The following is a 13700-nucleotide window of genomic DNA, read 5'->3' as shown; positions in this document are numbered from 1 at the left end:
ATGGGCGCGCGCGGGGTGCTGCTCTGCCTGCTCCCGCTGGTGCGAGCCGCCGAGCGCCCCGAGGGCCGGGCCGACGAGCCCGGCCTGGAGGCGGCCCTGGCCGTGCCTAACGCCTCGCACTTCTTCTGGAGCAACTACACCTTCTCCGACTGGCAGAACTTTGTGGGCCGGAAGCGCTATGGGGCCGAGTCCCAGAACCCCACGGTGAAAGCCCTGCTCATCGTGGCTTACTCCTTCATCATCGTCTTCTCGCTCTTTGGCAACGTCCTGGTCTGTCATGTCATCTTCAAGAACCAGCGAATGCACTCGGCTACCAGCCTCTTCATCGTCAACCTGGCGGTCGCCGACATCATGATCACGCTGCTCAACACGCCCTTCACCTTGGTGAGGCCCCGGCCCCCGCTTTGCCCCCGCCCGTCCCGCATGCCCGGCGCCCCTCTCTCCTCGGTCCTTCCAGTTCTCCCCCGCGACCCGGTTGCCCCGGGTCTGGTCCGAGGCGCGGGGGTGGGGGGTAGGGGGTGGGGGCACGGGCTGCGCCTCTCCAGCTCCTTCCCTTCTGGCTTCCTCGCTGAAGTCTGAACTCTGCCCTATCTCGCAGACTTTTGTCCCTTTGCTCTGACTCTTTGTGTCTTCATCTTTTTCCCTCCCGGTGACTGTCTCTATCCTCCCTTTCCCTCTCTTTCTGTCCTCTGTGGTTTTGTTTTTCTGTCCTCCCTCTCGCTCTCTTTTCTGTCTGTCTCATCACCTTCTGAGCCCGAGCTTCTGCAGCTGGGGGCACTGGGGTCAGTGACCGGAGTGTCTGCAGTCACCCCGGAGCAAACGACCACTTCCTGTTTAATAGCATTGGCCTTTGGGCCTACTGGATATAAAGCGGTAAATCGAAGCTCCTGGAAATGTTGGTAGAGATTGCTAAGTACCCCCCCATCCCCAAAGTTCCAGCCCATTCAATGCCCCGCCCCCCGCCACCCTAGGGTGCTGCTTTGTGCCACAGCTGCGACAGCAAACAATTGCTAATTGTTAATGGACACTTAAGTGCATTTTCCTAGACCACTTATTTAAATTGCGTCTCAGCATCAGAAGTGTGCTGGGGGAGAGATGAGGATGAGATGGGCTTGGGTCCCAGGGCCGGGCTGGGGGCACTTTCACTTGCACGTGGATGGTAGATGAACACCCCCCATCCTCCCACCAAGGCACTGGCTGCTTGGCATGAGCGGTGTCCTTTCCGTCCCTCCGGGACTTGGGACTCAGGACTCGGGAGTGTGGTGCTCCTGGGTGGTTTGGGATTGTGAGGGCTAGGACCAAGCAGTCTAATGACAGTTGTCCCTTAGGTTTCTGCAACATGAGTTAACGTTTTTGTTTTTGTTTTTGTTTTTTTTTCACTTTATGGAATAACCTTGTTATTATTGGTGTTTTGACCAAAGCAGACTCTTTGTCTCTCTCCCTCCCTCTCTGTCTCTCTCTCTCACACTCATACTCGACCAGAAATAATAGACAAGCCAAAGGAAAAGGGTGAACTCCCACCTGTGTGAACATCCTTCTGAACCTCACATTTTAATACTACCTTCTCTCTTTTGTCCTCACTTATGAGAAAATTACGTTTTGCCAGTGAGGAAACTAAGGCACAGATAGAGGTTCAGTCCCTTGTCCAAGGTCACTTAGCTGGTTATTGGCAAAAGGCATGATAAGAATTACTTTTCTGACTTAAGGCCAGAGGTCAGTCCACTAAGCCACTGAATCCGGGGGTGGCAGGTGAGGGGCGGGGTGTGTTCTTGGACCATGTTAAGCTTCCACTACTCCAAACCGTGGACTTTTCCTGCTCGTTGGCCAGCTTATATCTAACTGATTCCTCGCTACTCGGAATCCTCTTGTCACCAGCCAAGGACAAAAGGGCTTCCAAATACCACCCCCCCCATCCCATATCTCCTGTTACCTTGAAGCACAAGAGTGTATGAAAGGGTTGGGGGGAGGGTCTTCTAAGGTAAGGCATCCTGTCTTCCAGCTAATTGGTGACAACGTTCTTTGTCCCTGGTCTTCTTTCCTGTCCACTTTACACATGACAGTGAGCGTGAAGTTTAGCTCTGGTCATCGAGAGAAAAGCAAACAGTTACTTACAATTCCCGTGACAGAGGCCTGCATAGAACATGGTGGAGCCTGGAGGAGAGAATCATTTGTTCTGTCTTGCCAGAGTCCCAGGAGAGGGTCACAGGAGACTACAAAGAACATGACATTTCAAAGGGGCCTGGAAGGGCAGGAGTTTCCCAGATTGAGGTGAAGGCTTCACGCAGACAGAGGGACCCGGCGATCAAAGGCAAAGTGTGTCAAAGCTCATTTTGTGTTGAGGGGATGTTGAGTGGCTCTTAATGGGGTGGAGGGGCAGTGGGGCAGAGTGTAGTGGGGGGTGCCCGGGGGAGCCGGAGACAAGCGGAGGTGGGCCAGGAAGGAAGGCTGGGACCAGCTTGTGAAGGGGCCTGGGTACTCCAGAGGCATCTGGCTCTGTCCCGAAGGCCAGGATGAGGCAAATCGGGAGGGTGACAGTAAAGCGGGAAGGTGACAGTAATCTGATTTTTAGTTGGGAAAATACCATTAGCAGTGTGAAGCCTGAATCACAAGTGGCCAAGATTGGCCTTTAGGAGGAAGGGGAAGCCTTTAGGAGGCTTTAAACGGTCTGGGGGAGAAATGATGGGCACTCCACGAGGACCATGGCCTTGGGACTGGAGAAGAGGAGATGATCTGAAAGCCGTGGAAGGCAGCTCGGTTGGCTCTGTAATGCCTTGAAGGTGGGAGGTGAGAAGCAGGAATCGCTGACGATGTCTAGCTCTATAATGTTCATGGACAGCTCAAAAGCCTCATGTGGCTGCCGGCTCCCAACCCCACAGAGAGTAAATCTTTGGTCTGCTGTCCTAGTGTCATGATCCGGCCATACTCGTGGTCCCTCGCGACTCTCTTCCACACACTCCCGCCAAACCATCCCACTGCCTATTCCTCAAACAGGGCCTGGGATTTCTGACTCAGGGCCAAGCCTTTGTTCTTACTACCATAGGAACAAAGACTATTTATTCCTTTTTTTTTTTTTTTTTAAGATTTCTTATTTATTTATTTGACAGAGAGAGACACAGCGAGAGAGGGAACACAAGCAGGGGGAGTGGGAGAGGGAGAAGCAGGCTTCCCTCGGAACAAGAAGCCCGACGTGGGGCTCGATCCCAGGACCCTGGGATCATGACCTGAGCCAAAGGCAGACGCTTAACCTTGACGGAGCCACCCAGGTGCCCCAAGACTACTTACCTTTTTTTTTTTTTTAAGATTTTATTTATTTATTTGACAGACAGAGATCACAAGCAGGCAGAGAGGCAGGCAGAGAGAGAAAGAGGAGGAAGCACGCTCTCCGCTGAGCAGAGAGCCCAATGCATGGCTCAACCCCAGGATCCTGAGATCATGACTGGAGCCAAAGGCAGAGGCTTTAACCCATTAAGCCACCCAGGCGCCCGAGACTACTTACTCTTTAAAGCTCATCTCAAGTGTCCCATGTCGCAATGGGAGTAGTTACCGTGTTAAGTGCTTCTTCCGTACAAAGCACTGCTCTACCTACTCTCCATGTGTTCTTTCTTGTTTGATTTTCACAACAACTTCAGCCCATTTTACTGAGGAGGACAGTAAAGCTCATAGAGCCTAAGAGCTTTGCCCCAGGTGACAGTCGTAAGAGGCAAATACTGTGTTGTAAATCACATACAAAAATCACAGGCAAATACTCTGTTGTAAATCATGGTATTCTTTCTGTCCAACTGACTTGCTCTGTTTTTCACTCTATCGTTTCCTCTCCCTCAGCCCCCTCCCACCCTGCCTTGTGGCCCTCTGTCTGGGCCTTCTCTGGCACTGAATACTTCCCTTCTTGCATCCTGAGATACTGGGTCCTCTCCCCAGACTTGTTCAGAATCAGTGCCTGAGCTTTCTCGGGCATCGGTCAGGAGTGGCTGGAGCACTGAGGGAGTGAGCAGGCAGCTGTGGGTGATGAGGGATAAGGCCTCGGTCTGCTCCTAGGCTCCCACGCTGGCCTGGAGCTTGTCTTCTCTCCAGCCTGCCTGCCCCTCTCCAGGCCCCTCGGTCCCCTTCCCAGAAGAACTTGCAGGTTTGCTTAGTCGAAATTAGAGAGCACAGCCCCCATGCTCTGTTGTGATTTTTCCTATGTGTGTCCCCCATTAAGTCTGAACTCACGCGGGCCAAGAATGGATTTTATTATTACCAGAAAAATAGCTACTATTTCTTTCTTTTCCTTTTTTTTTTTTTTAAAGATTTATTTATTTATTTATTTGTCAGAGAGAGAGAGAGGAGCGAGAGTGAGCACAAGCAGACAGAGTGGCAGGCAGAGGGAGAAGCAGGCTCCCTGCCGAGCAAGGAGCCCGATGTGGGACTCGATCCCAGGACGCTGGGATCATGACCTGAGCCGAAGGCAGCTGCTTAACCAATTGAGCCACCCAGGCGTCCCGCTACTATTTCTTTCTAATAATATCTTTCTACTGATCTGCCAGACACGGTGTTCCACCCTTTATAGACCTTCTGAAAGCTTAATCCTTACAATAAGCCTACAAGGTAGAGATTTTTAAGGCTCGTTTTACAAATAAGGAAACTGAGGTTCAGAGAGATTGTATCCCTTGGCCCAGGCCACACACCTAGAGACCAGTGGAGGCGGCAAGTCCAAGTCCAAAGCCCACGGATTCCCACGCTCTCCCGGCACCTAACGGGGTGGCCCCAGCAACGTGATCAGGTTTCCCTGAATCGAGTGATTGGAAATCAGTCCTGCCGGAGGGAATCATGTGTGATCCATGGCTGAGGAGAGTGGAGTGGAAGAAGCCTCCCGAGGGATGCTCCTCAGAGGCCACAGGGGCTGGGTGTCAGGCTCAAGGCCTCTGACCTCTGTGGGCTGGTTTCCAGGTCCGCTTTGTGAACAGCACCTGGGTGTTCGGGAAAGGCATGTGCCACGTCAGCCGCTTCGCCCAGTACTGCTCCCTGCATGTCTCCGCACTGACGTTGACGGCCATCGCCGTTGACCGCCACCAGGTGAGGGCACCTACCCCCGACCCCCTGTCCATCCCCGTCAGGCTTTGCTTCTCAGGGTCCAACACGGTGTCCTTGCACGTGTTTCAGTATGCGTAGTTGTCTCATTGACCAGTTTGAGCACTCAGGCTAGGCATTTAAAAACGTTTGTGCTAAGTGCTACGAGAAAATCATTACTCCCAGTTCATTGTTCCAGCAAAGGCTTCCATGTCGTGTCTCAGAAATTAATGAGCTTGTCTTGGGCGTAGAAAAGCCAACCTGAAAATCACACATGAAAAGAGATTGACAAATCACTGCAGGGCAGAGTCAAGGGAGATGGCTGTTTCTTGGCCCCCGTTATCGAGGAGTAAGCTAGAGTATCCAGGTGGCAGGAGCGGGCCTCAGGGTAGGGCAGGAAGGCCCTGCTCGCTGTCCTGCCCCGTCAGACGCACATGGTGGATATGGCAAAGGAAACCAAAGAGGGCCTGGGGATGCCTATCCTGGAGGAGGATGCCTCTGTGGCAAGGACCTCCCACACGCTGACTCAGTCAGTCCATGTTGCGTCCTTAGGTCTGTGTGGAACCGAGGAATGGAAGCGAAGGAAAGTACGTGTGTAACTTTCCCAAGATCACCTGCCCGGTGACTGACAAAGCTAGGATTAGCACTGAGGTCTGTCTGGCTTCAAGCCTCTGCTCTGATCACTAGACCACCCTGCTCTGAGCAGGCTGAGGGGCACCTACAAGGCCAATACCATAAGGGCCACCGGACAGAGAGAGGGTAGAATTTATTGTGAGTAGCTCCAAGAGGCGCAAACAAAGACCAAGGGAGAGGAGGCTTCAAAGATGCAGATTCAAAGATACAGCTCAGGGTGAGAAAGAATTTTCTCATAGAACAGAGCTGCCTGGGGAGGTGATGAGTTTCATTTCACTGGCCACTTTTAAACAAGGGCCGGATGACACTTGAAAGGGATGGCTTAGCAGACATTCATCATTGGGAATGGAACTGGGCCGGGCAAACAGATTTCTTCAGCCCTGCAGTTTCGTCATTTTGGCGTTTCTATTGCAGACGCTTTGGGCAATGTCTGAAAAGCTGGCATACAAATATTTTTCTGCCTTTTCTTAACCTTCTCCCTGAATTCAACAAGAGGGATTCTGGGTCGCCCTTACCTGGCCTGTGCTTACCCCCATCTTAACATGGCTGAGTGACCCTTGGGCCAAAGGTGGGTCGCTCTGAGGAGCATGGGGATAAGTCTTGCCCACATTGATCACGTTGCTGTGTTATAAACCCCCCAAACGGGGACTTGTCCCAAAGCCAGTGAAATCTTCGAGTGATGTCCAGGGCTTCTGACTCAGGCTCTCACTTCTCTCAGCAACCTGAACAAGGAGGGAGCGCGAGGGGCAAAGACGGCGAGCTCCAGAAGGGGGCTGTGTGGAGCCGCTTCTAAAGCCTAGTGACTTCCTCCCATAAAACCTAGAAAAAAACTGGAGAAAAATTTGGGGGGACACAGCCAGAATGTCCACTGTGTCACTCTATATGACCTCTCCCCCTAACCCTGGATTCACCTGTCTCAGGGTGCCTTTTGTAAGAAAGAATGCTCCTGCTCTTAGAACACGAGGATGCCATGAAATTCCCAAGTCTTGACCTAAAGGTTTAAGGAGAATGGATTGTCGCATTGTGGCAATTCCAGGATGCTTTTCAGCCCAAAGTCTGCAACCCAGGCTTTCCTATAGGCACGGGAAAGCCGGACCCACTGCAGCTTTAACAACAAATGCAACAATTTAAATAAATAAATAATTTTATCACCAGTGTTGTGAATCCCCAGATAAACGTCCATGCAGCTTCCCATGAGGTCAGAGCCCTCCATGACCTAAAGGGTCCTGGGAGAGGGGGCAGGGCACGATCCCAAGGCAGAGGCTGAACATGGCTTGTCCTTCTCCTGGCCTGGTGGGTGTCATGCAAGCAGACCTCCTACCCCACCCCTGCCCCGCCCCCTCCTTCTGCCACACATGATGGCAAGATGCCTCTGAGCTGCTTGGAGTCTCTGGGTCCAGACGACCCGCTGGAGGGGGGCCGTGGGGGTGGCGTGGTCCAGGGGCTTCATCCTGAATGAAGGGGGGGTGCCTCTTTACAAATCGGACCTACCTGCCTTAGAGAGACACAGCAGCTGCGTCGTCAGGATTCTGTCTGCTTCTGCATTTCTTCAGCTGGCGACACACACTGCTTGTTTTCCAGGTCATCATGCATCCATTGAAACCCCGGATCTCCATCACGAAAGGGGTCATCTACATCACGGTCATCTGGACCATGGCGACGTTCTTTTCACTCCCACACGCCATCTGCCAGAAATTATTTACCTTCAAGTACAGGTGAGTTGGCTAGTAAGGAGCAGCCTGTGGCTGCGGAGGACCTTGACAGGGAAATCTGAGCATCCCCACTCCGGCCCCGCCCCCAGTACCTGCTGCACCCAGCTGTTCCCTCTGCCTGTCTCCCGTCCTCTTGCTTCTGAGCGGGGCCGGGCGGGGCGGGGGGGGCGATGACGACGACTCTCTGTGGCATCCCTTCCACTCTCTCTCCTCTCTTCCTCTCAGCCACTTCGGTTCCCTCCTTGTTCTTCACCCAGCGTGTCCGCAAGGTCAAGGCGGTAGCGAACAGCTTCTTCCCTGGGAACACGTACCCACACAATCACACAGACCAAGATTCAAAATTCTAAATTGGCAATGTTTATTTATTTATCTATTAAGATTTTATTTATTTATTTGACAGAGTGACACAGCATGAGCGGGAACATAAGCTAGGGCGAGTGGGAGAAGAAGAAGTAGGCTCTCCCTGAGCAGGGAACCCAATACAGGACTCAACCCAGGACCTTGGGATCATGACCTGAGCCGAAGGCAGATGCTTAATGACGGAGCCACCCAGACGCTCCTAAAATGGTGATGTTTAAATGTCCTTACCCGACCTGCAAACCGAACATGCCTGTGTCCGTGTGTCTGAGGCAGGAAGCTCCACTTCCCTCTGCCTCCCTTTCAGACTTCTTTGTCAGTCATATCCTCTCACAGAATGAGAATTTCTTTCAAAGCACTTCATTTTTTAAACATTTAAACACTTGTGTGTGGTACTAGTTCACTGAAGGTGCTGCCCCCAGCTAGACTGTAAGGTTGGGGAGAGTTGGCATCATTTCTGATTCTGCTACCTTGGTGTCCCCTAGCACCTAACTTACTGTCTCCACGTGATAGGCTCTTAGTACGTAATCACTTACTTACTGAATAAATGAGTGAGTGAATAAATGAGCTTCAAGCGATTTTCATCAGTTCATAGTTGTTTTCGATGGAGGTTCCTTAGAAACAGACCCTGTGATGATATAGATCGCGCTTTGTGATTATAAGGACGTGCTCCCAGGGGTCATGGCTGAGGGAGAGGGGACGCAGGATAGCAAGTGGAGGGAGACCAAGGGAAGGCGCAATTTGAGGGTGGAGGGTTGTTGGGGGAAGCAAGGGAGCTGGGCTTTCATATTTCAGGCTTCCCTGGGGAAAATGGAAACTCCCAGCCCCTTCTGGCTCTTAGGGGATCTGTAGGAAATGATTTCAGTGGCCCAAGGCTAGGCACCTACAAGATCACAGGGTTGTCTGGGGCCTAGCGTCCTGGCACTGCAGACCTGTAAAAGGGATCTGAGGAAACTAGGGGTGCAGTGCTGGTGTGTCCCACAGTCACCACGCGCTACTCCTCCTGAGGTGTGCACTTAGAAACATACATTTCTGTGACACAAGCAGGGTCAAGAGACTAAGTCTGAAGGCTGGTTACAGCTACAGCGGACACTTGAGCAACACTTGTTCGAACGGTGTGGATCAACTTCTATGTGGATTTTTGCCACTGATAGATTCCAGCACTAGAAAGGTGTTTTTTCTTTCTCCTGATTTTAAATATTTTAATTCTAAATATTTTATTTACTTATTTGTCATAGAGAGAGAGAACACAAGTGGGAGAGGTGCAGAGGCAGAGGGAGAAGCAGGCTCCCCACTGAACAGGGAGTCCAGTGCGGAACTCGATCCCAGGATCCTGGGATCAGGACCTGAGCTGAAGGCAGACGCTTTAACCCACTGAGCCACTCAGTTGATTAAAATCCTCCTTGTTTTAATAACATTTTCTTGTCCTTACTTTATTGGAAGAATACAGTATCTAATACATACACAAAATAATGTGTAAATCAACAGTTTATGTTTTCAATATGGCTTCCAGTCAATAGTGGGTGACTGGTAGTTAAATTTGGGGGAAGTCAAAACTCACCCATGGGTTTTCAGCTGTGCAGGGGTCGATACCCCTAACCTCTCTGTTGCCCAAGGGTCAGCTGTAATTTATAAAGGCTCCCTCCCCAAATTCTGTGATACTGAAATGAATCACATACCCAAATCCCCTAGCACTCGGACTCCCATCTGCCCTCACACATGGGGAGCTGGTTTCTTTTGTTTGTTTTTCCCCCTGCTAACAGAAGCAAAGAGAATTCTCTCAGTAATGAGGGCCACCAGCACCTAGGACAAGAGCAATGAGAAAACAGCCATCTTGAGTTTAGACCTTCTGCAGTATGACAACTCCGTTCACACTCACAGTCAGGACGTTTAGATTAGGACACGGGGTTGGGATTCCCACCACAAGTTCCTGCCTTGTTTTTCCCGGGTCACCTTCTAAAGCGACCACTTCGAGTGAGCCCCGCCCCAGCCACCTTCCACACAAGAGGTGCTTGCGACCCTGCTTTCTATCGCATGCTTGCTGGTGACCCGGACAGAGGACAGCCCTTCCCCCAGCTCCCGGTGCCTCCGTTCTGGGCTTTGTGAGTAACAAATCTCGTGGCGTGGCTTCCTACGTGTGAGTGTATTGAAACCGCGCCTTCTGTCAAAACGGCCCCGCGGTTTTCACTTCCCCAAAGTGGGAGTTCGGATGCCGAGGGAGGTACTTGCCGGCCCTGCATGGGTGCCTCGCGCCTCCTCATTCAACAGTTCAGAATCTGCAGAGTCCTAACACACCAGCTCTGGGGGTTCCTCAAAGAGAACCATAGAAAAGAGATACTTGCTATATGAATGGCTGAAGGTATGTTAGCTCAGGCTCTGCCACTCATGTTCTTAAGACCCATCATTTCTTTGTCCCCCTTCTTAATTCCCCTCTGGAATGGGAGTAGGTGATAAACCGGGGAGTTTCAGGATTTCCTGAGCACGTTGTGCTCTCAGGGTGAGTTGGTTCTTAAGAGGAGGAACCCCAGTGTTGTATCCATTCATTGAACAAATATTTACTGGGTCTCTGTTATAGGCCTGTTCAAGAAGAATACAAGGTTAAGAGGCACAGAGAGAGCAGGTGCTCTCCTTATCCTTATAGAACTCCCAGCCTAGTGGGAGAGCCAGAAATGTCCTAGATAATTTTGCTGTAGCAAAAGCGCTCGAAGAGATGAGCGGGGAGCCCAGTGGGGAGGAAGGCCAGTGCTTCTTGGGATGAGGCCTTTCCACACTAATGGCACACCCTCCTCTTCCTTTCTCCGTCTCTGCCTCTCCCTGTTTCTATGTCTCTGTCTCTCCCTGTCCCCCTTGCCACCAGTGAGAACATTGTCCGCTCCCTGTGCCTGCCAGACTTCCCTGAGCCAGCTGACCTCTTCTGGAAGTACCTGGACTTGGCCACTTTCATCCTGCTGTACATCCTCCCCCTCCTCATCATCTCCGTGGCCTACGCCCGAGTGGCCAAGAAGCTGTGGTTGTGCAACACCATTGGGGATGTGACCACGGAGCAGTACCTGGCCCTTCGGCGTAAGAAGAAAAAGACTATCAAGATGCTGATGCTGGTGGTGGTCCTCTTCGCTCTCTGCTGGTTCCCCCTCAACTGCTATGTCCTCCTCCTGTCCAGCAAGGTCATCCACACCAACAATGCCCTCTACTTCGCCTTCCACTGGTTTGCCATGAGCAGCACTTGCTACAATCCCTTCATCTACTGCTGGCTCAATGAGAACTTCAGGGTCGAGCTGAAGGCATTACTGGGCATGTGCCAAAGGCTGCCCAAGCCCCAGGAGGAAAGGCCACCTTCCCCAGTCCCTTCTTTCAGGGTGGCTTGGACAGAGAAGAGCGATGGCCGGAGGGCTCCACTGGCCAGTAACCTCTTTCCCTCCTCCCAACTCCAGTCTGGGAAGACCGACCTGTCTGCTGTGGAGCCCATCGTGGCAATGACTTAGAGGGAGGCGGGAAGGGGCAGGGAGAGGGCTCTGTCCCCAGCCAAGGTCAGCAGAGGATCTGAGGACGGATCCTGGAAAAATGCCTGTCCCCTCACACATGACCTTCACAGTGCTGGAAACAAGGCCCTACAGAAGCTACGGGACCCTGGATTTCCTAGGAAATGCTGTCTAGCCTCCTACCCCGTTTGACATGAAAACTAAAAGGCAGCTACAAATCAGACATGTGTTTATGAATTCCTGTCTAAGAAATGCCGCGAGGCGTATTAGCTTGGTTCCCTGAGCCAGAGAACCCAGGACAGCTTCAGCCCACATGAGGGCTGAGTCAGTTGGCTGCCTAACAACCCTCCCTACCGCCGAATGTTCATAAAGGACACCTGAGTCATACTTGGGGCGTGGCTGATCCAGATGCACAGAACTCTACTCGAACAACATTCATTGGCCTTGAAAGGTGAGTGAGCCATAGCTGACGTGGAGGGTTTTGGGGCCTCACTTTCTGAAGTCCTGGGCCAGGATGAATCTCAGTAGTATAGTGGCTGGCTGGACAGATGACAAGAAAGGACCAATTAGGGCCCTTAAAGAGGAATTACTGAGTTCTCTTAAAGAAGGATTATTATTAAAAACTTGGGAAAATTTAGAAGCGCACCAGAAGAAAACAAAAGTCACCCCTTTCTGCATTTTGTTAATATGCTATGGATTTATTTACAACTTTTCCCTTTGCATGTGTGTCTGCGCACACTCTCCCTTCCATCCTGAATCACACTTTTCCATGTAGACTCAAGCAAGCGACTGGGCATAACAGAGAACTTCCGAACCTCTCTCCCAGGGGTAGTGTCCACCAGAAGAATTGGAAGAAGAGGTGGGAGAGGAACCCAAGAGTAAGGCTGTCATGGAGCCAACAGACTGCCGCCTTCTTGTAGCCAGTGGTGGGAAAGGTCTGGATGAAGTTCTCAAATGGCGGCCATCATGATGAGCCGGGAAACAAAACTCATCGAGGAGGCATAATTCCTTCCCTCCTGCACTCACATGGAACAAGAAGTGGTAAAATGTTGCCCTGATTTTACAGGAGATGATGGAGCAGGCTCTCCAACATGCCAGAAATAATTGCTCTTAGACACTTCAAATCCTCCCAAGCTGTCTAGACAGGCCACTTCTCTGTGTTGTCTGAATAATAAATACGGCTTCTTCACACCAGTTCCCCCAAAACGACTCACTTGTCAGCATCACCCTGGTGTCTCCCATGTCACCTTCAGAAACCTGTGATGTCATGATAGTCCTTAAGGACTCAACATGCCAGAGAAATCTCATTCCAGAGACTGAGTGTTTTCATCCCCTCCAGTTTGGTCCTGAGTGACTCACTGTGTCACCCAGGAGACAAAGGCAGAATAGAACTTAATTCACCCACCCTAAACAACTGCCACTCTTACACTGGTTTTAGGTTTCTTCCTAGCACCAGACGGATCTTGAAAGCAAACATGGTTATGGAGCTGAGTGGAGAACTGAGGTTTGGAGAGAAGGACTTTGTCCAAGTTTCACTTAGATCTCTTGACTGTTCCTTGAAACTGAACTTGGTCATATTATCTGCTTTCCTATAATTAACCATGGGGGTTCATTATCCTACTCTCTCTATTTATGAGTATGTTTGAAATGTTTGACTCTCATGGGACAGATTGGCTTCTAAGCCCATAGGGTTCCCAAGATGGATTTTTCAGGCCAAATGGCTTCCAGGTCAGTGCCTACTGTCTCTGTGGTGTCAAGACATGTTAATGCTGCCATGGAAATTCTTTGAACCAGAAAGAAAACAGGCAGCAGAATTACACATAGTTTGTCCTGCTCTGGAATCATGGGGAAGCTTTACTTTTCCTCCTGGTGAGGGCATCTAGAAATACTGCCAAGTCAAAGGAGGCCCTTCTCTGTGGGGGAAGACCTGTACGTGGCCCAGTAGGTCTGGGCCTCCAAGACAATACCTTGTCTTCCCCATTCCCCTTGTTTTCTCTGTGTGCCTCAGAGCCAAAAGCGATTTGTATTTGTGAATGTGAAAGTTGTTAAACTTGAGTCTTTCTGATGTGTCATAATGCGTACTTTACTGTAAACGCTCCAGTTTCAATAAAATATATTTTGGATGCATGGACTATGCTTCTTGGACTTCTGATTAAACCACAGTTGGTAACCTTTAAAATGGAGGTCCATTGCATCACAAAGAGAGCATGAAGACCATCTGCCCACACCCCTGTGTGTTATAACCAAGGAAGCACAGACATGCTTTGGGTAGGGTCAATAGCCAGCTGGAAACCTCTAATCTCAGTCTAGTGCTTCTTCCATTGAACTGGCTGCCACGTCCCCTCTTTTGTGATTATGAATCTGTGCTGAGGACCCAGGACTCCACCCATGAGTCCTCGGTGGTTCGGGAAGAAGTAGAGCTGCCACTGGAGCCTTGGGATTGTTTCCCCAACCCAGAGTGTGCAATGGATGC

General features: G+C 51.0%; 1 protein-coding gene across 1 annotated transcript; it reads left to right on the top strand.

The window, feature by feature from the left end:
• GPR83 (G protein-coupled receptor 83) lies at positions 1-11230 on the top strand (the record flags this gene model as incomplete). Its single annotated transcript, XM_080815204.1, has 4 exons — positions 1-384; positions 4927-5052; positions 7261-7394; positions 10606-11230. 4 exons carry the CDS (start codon positions 1-3, stop codon positions 11228-11230), a joined length of 1269 nt encoding a protein of 422 aa, XP_080671330.1.
• Positions 11231-13700: the final 2470 nt, after the last annotated feature.

Source organism: Martes martes, assembly GCF_963455335.1.
Source record: "Martes martes genome assembly, chromosome: 10".
NCBI lineage: Eukaryota > Metazoa > Chordata > Mammalia > Carnivora > Mustelidae > Martes > Martes martes.
Note: the sequence above shows the minus strand (reverse complement) of the source record. Positions and strands in the feature narration are given on the sequence as shown.